The following is a 7,784-nucleotide window of genomic DNA, read 5'->3' on the forward strand; positions in this document are numbered from 1 at the left end:
TTGAAAAATAGCGCTCTGTGGTTTTGAGAAGACAAAAATTCTTATTCTTCCTCAATTTGGGTTTGCAACCCATGCATGAAAGCTGGATTAATAACAGAAAGTTGTCTGCAGGACAGGTTATTTGAAACTTCATCTGAGTTTAGAAGACCTGTACCATAATGGGGTACCAGACAGATGGTCTTTTGGGCATTTGTTTGTGGGAAACGCTATGGAGTTCCTAATATAAATTGTATTTTAACATTTTCTGGTTCTAAAACATTTTCAGTACCTTTCCATCCTTTTTATAAAAAAAAATAAAATAAAATCTTCATGTAAGGATACTGGCTTGTTTTCTAGATCATCTACATCTGATGTATGGTAGATCTTAAGCCTCCATCCTGTTTTCTTGGAGAAAACAGGCTAGTTTTGGCTAGTGTTCAGAAAAGAGGGAGGAGGACAGTGAGTTGAGGAAAATAGTATCATAAAATACCATTGTGGTATTAAAGAAAAGGTGTATGCAAAAATCAAGATTACAAATAAAGAGTAAACAAAATTTGGTAATCACCACACAAGTGATCACATTGATCAGACAGTGCAACACAAAGGAAGGAGATAGATGTGGATGACTATGAAATACAGTGACTAACTGTTCTAATCCTCAAGCTAACTAGTTAATCTCTTTATGTCTCATTTTCTTCCTTTATGCAATAAAGATATCAGTACATGATACAGACAGTTAATGAGGGAGGCAGAAGTTAATGGAAAATACCCAGTAGTATAGGTGGTTCAAAACAGTCATTTTCTTTTCATAGACTTTCCTCCTTGTGAGCATTAAAAATAGCTATAGAAATTGTCATGCATATAAGACAATCAGGTTTAATGGAAAAATACAGAAGGACTATTCATAATATGTATGTAATGACTGATCAGACAAACTTCAATTTCAGCATTCTGACAGTGTAAACCTGTTAGATGGTAGATAGAGTATTTAGCTTAAGGTATTTCTTTTAACACTTATCATAGGCTGATATTTTTGTACAAAAGAACTACACATACTATCTTTCCTTGGAGTATTGAATAAAAATTTCTGTGCATTTGTGTTACACTATATGTATATATAAATCAAAAGTCTTATATTTAAATCAAAGTTTCCCTCACATATTGCAAGTTTTCCTTAGTGTATGAGAATGCACCATACTATAAACTTACCTTCGTTGACTTGGATGGAGCTAGTTACTACTGTAGGATGGAAGTTTTTTGAAATACAGCAACAAATTCATTCTTATAGATGTTCAAGAGTAAGCTGGACTCTTTTTCATGGTAATATGTAGAATTACATATAACAAAAGTGGAACATGAACATACAAACCTGAAAATATATTTTTACTGTATTGTTCTTACTGGAGATTAACTTAGAAATAATGAACAATTAAAACTAAATTATGTTCAAACATTTTTAATAATCAAAGAGTTATATTCTGGCAGAAAATTTGCTGACTTTAAAAATATTTTGTATAGAATAGATAAAAAAGATGATATAATAAGTCTTACACATGCCTGGGTGATCCTTCCCAACTTAAGGTGACATGGTTCACTTACTGACCATCAGATTTGAGTGACTGTCAGGTCAGTTCCAGGTTCCAGCAAAATGCACTTCACCCTCAGATACTCTTAAAATTTGCTCCCATACTAATATCTAGAATAAAACCATAGAGTTGCAAAGCAGTAATTCACCCACATCCAAATTGATTCTCTAAAAAAATTTGAAAATCTCATCATGTCCTAAAACTTTCACAAGCTTACAAAGAAAGATGATTTCAAATATTCATAAAAAGTATCAACTGTACAAGAAGTGTATCTTAGCCCCTCCAGAAAGCATACTAGGCATTTTCAATCCATATTTACTACAATCCTTCTCATAATAAAACTTAAACAGAAAGTATTTTTAAATTCCTGCAAAACAATCTCAATATTTAGTTCCTAGAAATCTTCTGCTGTATGTCTCTGTCTGATAAAATGTGGTTCAGAAAACATAATATAAACTTAAGGACCAAACAAAATTAATATGTCTTGGAAGGTTAGAAGTAATTATATCCCCAATGGAATTCTTGAATACAAGCTGGCCAAATGTTGTTAAATCACTGTCCATGGCAATGTCCCTGGTTCCCTTGGATGTTTACCTTCCACACTTGTCTAACTTGTCTCTCCTACTAATCCCAAGAGTCCAATAAGTCTAGTCAGAAGGTGAAGTTCAAGAAACTTGGATGGCTCTGTGCTCTTCCAACTTGCTGAAGAAGGAGGAGGGAGACCCATGTAGCATGTATTCGTATTAGATCATCTTACAGAAATCTGATATGAGGTAGGGCAAGAAAACCAAACAGTCACACATTCAGTCCAGATATGACTATTATCAAGATTCTTTGTGTGTAAAATACTTAATTCAATAAAAACTATGGCCTGAAATATAAAACATGTGTTTACTCAGTTAGGTACTAGCATTGTTGGAATTTATGTGTGGGGAATAGGAGACAAAGGAAAGATGAAAGAATAGTCATATCCTTGGCATGGAGGAAAAGTGGGAAAAAGGAACTTACTTAAATTTTAAAAGATGTTATTAAATATTACTCAGGAGGTAGAGTTGTAGTAAGTTAGATCTAACATTCTGAAATAAAGATACTCACTCTGTCATCATTATTTGTATTTTCAAAGTGATCAGAAGCATTGACTTGCTTTCAAACAGATTCTACCCTAAATAATTCTTTATTACACAACTGACTTCTGATGACAGTAGAGATGCATATATGTTAATGTTATATCAGGAATTTAAATTTATCAATACAATTTTAAATTTCAACTTCTTTATTAACACACAATGTGAGACACTATGGTTTGGACTGTAAGTCAAAAGTTTAAAACAATGTTCATAAAATAATTTCCTTTATAATTTACTGATAAATATATTACTACATTATTTTCTTTGGTGTATATCTATATATCATTTATATATATATAAAGATCAATTTAGTTTCCAATTAATTTTGGCATGCAAGCTTTAGAATTTGACAAGATATTACCTTAAATTTTAATTTTAGTTCTTTCATTTATCCTATTCAAAATGGATACAGAAATGGTAAATGGAAATTGAGTTTTCCTGGGTGTATCATTCACATCTAACCTTTGTATTTGATTAGGGTACTAATACAATATGATTTTTCAAATTATTTATGTGCTTCCTTTCAAAAATAATGTTTGACACCAAAGTTTTCTTATGGTGTTTTTCATCTCTGTATTTCTTAGGGTGTAGATTAAAGGATTGAACATAGGAGCAACAATGGTATAAAATATTGCAAATATTTTGTCTTCAGGGAAAGTACTAGGAGGTCTAAGGTAGACAAAGAGTATAGGTGCAAAGAATAAGATGACCACAGTGATATGAGACCAACAGGTTGAGAGAGCCTTACGTCTTCCCTCAGCAGACTGATTTCTTAGAGTGTATAATATAATGCCATAAGAAAGAAATAAAATAACAGATGTAACTAAGGACATGAAACCTGAAAATGTAATCACTATGATACCAGTGAGGTAGGTGTCAGTACAAGCAACTTTTAACAGAGGAAAAACATCACAAAAATAGTGATCAATTTCATTAGGACCACAGAAGGGCAAAATGACTGCCATAATAAAGAGAGGAAAGGCATGGACAGCTCCACCAACCCAAGCACCTAAGACCAGGAGATTGCATCTTGTCCTGTTCATGATAATCATGTAGTGGAGAGGTTTGCAGATGGCAACATAACGATCATAAGCCATTGAGGTAAGAATGAAGACTTCAACACCTCCACACAAGTGCAAGGCAAAGACCTGCAACATGCAGCTGCCATAGGAGATGGTCTTTTTTTCCACCAGCAGGTCACCAATTAACTTGGGCGTAACAGATGAGGTATAGCAGATGTCCATGATTGACAAGTGAATGAGGAAATAGTACATTGGTTGGTCAAAAAGAGGACTGCATCTAATAGAGACAAGGATCAGAAGGTTTCCTGCCAATAGGGCAATGTAACAGAGTAAGAAGAACACAAAGCAAAATATTCCAGCGTTTTTGTCATAAGAAAGTCCTAGAAGAATGAATTCTGAGACGTTTCTCTGGTTTTCCATATATTTGAGTTTGGTGTACATTATATACAAATGAATTCTTAACCTGAAAGAAATAAATCATAAAATTTGGTGAAAATAATAGCGTGAGCACAGTAATGCAATTTACCAAAAATTAATGGGCATGAATTGTGTTTTAATATTAAGTATGCTTGATATATTGCACTAAGCTGCTTTTACATTTTTGTATGATAAATCTATTGTGGAAAATTTAAGTCATAATACAAATACTCATTATTTTATTTGAAACTACTAATAAACTAATATATTTAAACATAATTTTGATAGTAAAAATAATGATTTATATTATTTGTAAGTAACTCAAAAATATTTTTTTGTTTATTTTGCAATTCTTGTGCTGTATAGACATAGTTATGGTATCTTAAATTGTCTACACTACAGGACATATATTGTTTAATTATTTTGTGAGATTCTAAATAAAGTAAGATCTTTGAGTTGTTCTTATTTGTTTTTAGCATTGTATAAGGCTTCCTATTCTTCTGTATGCAACACAGAAGAGTAAAATCTCTCATTTCATATAATAGATATACAGAAATAAAGAATACTACCAATTCTTCAGGACTGACAAGAAGCACACATGAATGTGAAAACACAAAAGATCTTATTCTCCCTCAAAGGTAATGCAAGGGTGTCTAGAAGACAGCAATGAAAGATTATTTGCACTTTCATATGAGTAGTAAAGTCCTTGTAAGATGAAAGGCTACCTGTCTATTGGAGTATTTATGTGTGGAAGGACATATGGAGTATCTAATATAAAATTGTGTTCTAGCATTTTCTGATTCTAAAACATTTCAAGTTATTTTCTTTCAGTTTGACAATAAAACAAACTCCTCATATCAGGATCCTTGCTTGTTTTCTGTACCATGGATATTGTTAGTGCTTAATCAGATGGAAATAGGGAGGAGAATTATTGTCATAAAGCATCATAGTGATATTAAAGGAAAGGTGTATGCAAGAATTGAGGTTACAGTTAAATAACAAACAGGTTTGGACAATCACTGAGCAAGTGGTTAGACAGTGGCAATGTAGGAGTTAGCAATGTTGAGGAGTGTGAAATAAATGGACCACACACAGTACTTAATAAGGAATGCAAGAGGTAGTAGGAAATGCCCAATAACATATGTGACTCAACTCTTTGTAGATGTTTGTGATCAGTCATTCATCATCAGTGTTGTGTGCAAAATTTTTCTCCCAATCCATGGGGTGTCTCTTTGCTTTGGTTACTGCCTCTTTTGCTGTTTCTCTTTTACCTTCACTATCACTGCTTTGGGTGATGTGTCTTTAAAGATGTTACTGAGGTATATGTCATGTAGTGTTTCGCCAATAATTCCTTCTACACTACGGGGAGGGGAGGAGGATCAAAACAAGGGGAGTGGGAATTGTATGGGAACTATAACCAAGATGAAAAAGCATACATTGTGCAGAAATGAAAAATGATGTAAAAACTATATAATTTTAAAAAATGAAAATAAATAAATGCCTATTCTAATTAAAAAAAAAAAAACTTATGTGTGTGACTCAGTCATTTTCCTTTTACAGTGATTCTTCCTTAAGGGCATCAATAAACAACTACAGAAATGGTCATGCAAGAGACATCACATTACAAGGAAAAAAGAAAAGAAAGGAAGGAAAGAAGGAAGGGAGTAGGGAGGGCAGGAGGGAAGGAGAGAGTATGGGAGGAAAGAAATTTCTAATGCATTTAATAATAACCAGATATGATTCAATTTTAACATTCTGACAGTGAAAACTTGTTAACTTGAAGATCAAATGGTTATTTTAGGTCATTTCTTAATATGCCACTACCTGATATTTTTTGTATGATAGAATTATAGTCAATTACTTTATTTCTTGAAATTATGTATGTATTTGTGTTATGCTATTTGTATTTAAATGGAAGCTTTTATTCTTAAATAATAAGTTTCCATCACATATTCCAATTTTTCCTTAATGTATGAGAATGCACTGTTTTATAAACTTACCTTCGTTGATTCAGATGGAGCTAGTCTATTTTAGGATGGAAGGTTTTTTGAAATATAGGAATGTCTTCATTATTGGAGATGTTCAAGCACACGCTGGACACTTTTTATAGTAATATGGAGGAAAACATGCAACCACATTTGGGACATAATTCACTCAAACATGAAATGAATTTAACCATGTTAATCATAATTGGAATTTTGTTTATGAATAATGAAAATAAATAAAGCTAGAACATTTCTAAAATAATCACTACATCATGCACTGCCTGGAAAGTTGAAATTTTTAAGTAAAATTCTGTAAAATTGCTCAAAGTACACATAGTTAATCTAGAACATACTTAATGGACACTTCCCCTGCCAAGGTGACATGGATAATTCAAGAAACAGTAGATTTGAACGACTGTTAGTTCAGCTCTTGGCTCCCTCTGCATGTACTTTATCTTCAGATGCTTTTAACAATTTGTCTCCTACACCAAAATCCAGAAAAAAAAAATAGCGCTCCAAAGTGGTAATTCATGAATATCCAAACTGATTCTCTGAAAATATTCTGGAAATCTCAGCATGTCCTAAAACTTTCACAAGCTTGCAAAGGAAGGGGATGTCAAGTTTTCATAAAAGGTATCAATGGTACAAGAAGAGCATCTTCATCCCTCAGGAAAGCAGGCATTTCCAATCCATATTTGACACATTTCTAGCTCTGAATAAAACATAATCAAAAAATATTTTCAAAATCCAGCAAAACTATCTCAACATTTAGGTTCTAGGAATCAAACTGTTTTATGACTCTGTCTGAGAAAATGTGGTTCAGAAGAACAAAATATAAATGTAAGCAAAACACAAAATTAATAGGTCTTGGAAGGCTTGAAGTAATTATATCCCCAATGACATTCTTGAATGCATCCTGGCCAAATGTTGTTAAGCCACTGTCCATGGCAATGTCCCTGGCTCCCTTGGATGTTTACCTTTCAAACTTGTGTTAGGTTTTCTCACCCACTATTTCCCAGAAGTTCAATAAGTCTAGTCAGAAGGTGAATTTCAATAAACTTGGATTTCTCTGTGCTCGTCTAGCTTCTTGAAAAATAGTGGAAAACCATGCAACTTCTAAATGTATTAGATTAACTTTCAGGGCCTTCCTGGTGGCACAAGGGATTAAAAAGAAGCAACCTATGAAGCCAGCCACAGCCAATGCAGCACAAGTTCAATCCCCAGCAAGGAAGATACCCACATGGCAAAGCAGACCTCCCGTGATTTGCCCGCTGCTCCCTTAGCAGTGTATTTCAGGTCAATCTGCCTGTTCTGTTCCCCACTCTGTCTCTGGTGAATCCTCTCACCCCCCACAACTCTGGCCGGTACCCCAGTTTTTGTGTGGATAAATAAATAAATCTTTAGATTAACTTTCGGAAATCTGAGATGAAATATAAGTGAACGAGAGCCAAGCATAGACACCACAGCTCAGGTGTCCACTACTATCAAAATGCTAAGTGTGTAGAATACAAAATTCCATACAGCCTATGACCTGCCATGTAATTAATACATTGATACTGATAGTAACATTACTGAAACTTATGCTTGGAAAATGGGAGGCAAAGAAAGAGAAGATAAAATAATAAAGAGTCCTTTATCCATAAAGTTGGCAGAGATGAAAAGTGAAAA

At 33.5% G+C, this 7,784-nt stretch overlaps 1 protein-coding gene across 1 annotated transcript; it reads right to left on the reverse strand.

Annotated features, from left to right (window-relative positions):
* Positions 1 to 1,079: 1,079 nt before the first annotated feature.
* LOC119254282 (olfactory receptor 4P4-like) lies at positions 1,080 to 4,134 on the reverse strand. The gene is made up of 2 exons (XM_037521398.1): positions 3,218 to 4,134; positions 1,080 to 1,122 (listed from the first exon to the last, which is right to left on the reverse strand). Exons 1-2 carry the CDS (start codon positions 4,132 to 4,134, stop codon positions 1,080 to 1,082), a joined length of 960 nt encoding a protein of 319 aa, XP_037377295.1.
* Positions 4,135 to 7,784: the final 3,650 nt, after the last annotated feature.

Source organism: Talpa occidentalis, unplaced genomic scaffold, assembly GCF_014898055.3.
Source record: "Talpa occidentalis isolate TD23 unplaced genomic scaffold, MPIMG_talOcc4v2.1 talOcc4.3, whole genome shotgun sequence".
NCBI classification, from domain to species: domain Eukaryota; kingdom Metazoa; phylum Chordata; class Mammalia; order Eulipotyphla; family Talpidae; genus Talpa; species Talpa occidentalis.

Bases quoted from the DNA above. Each gene is read 5' to 3' on its own strand.
- LOC119254282 (XM_037521398.1), bottom strand. From the start codon at position 4,134: ATGGAAAACCAGAGAAACGTCTCAGAATTCATTCTTCTAGGACTTTCT. The intron at 1,123-3,217 runs GAAAGGAAGCAC...AGGGAAACTTTG, and splicing joins TGGTGTCAAACATTATTTTT to ATTTAAATATAAGACTTTTG.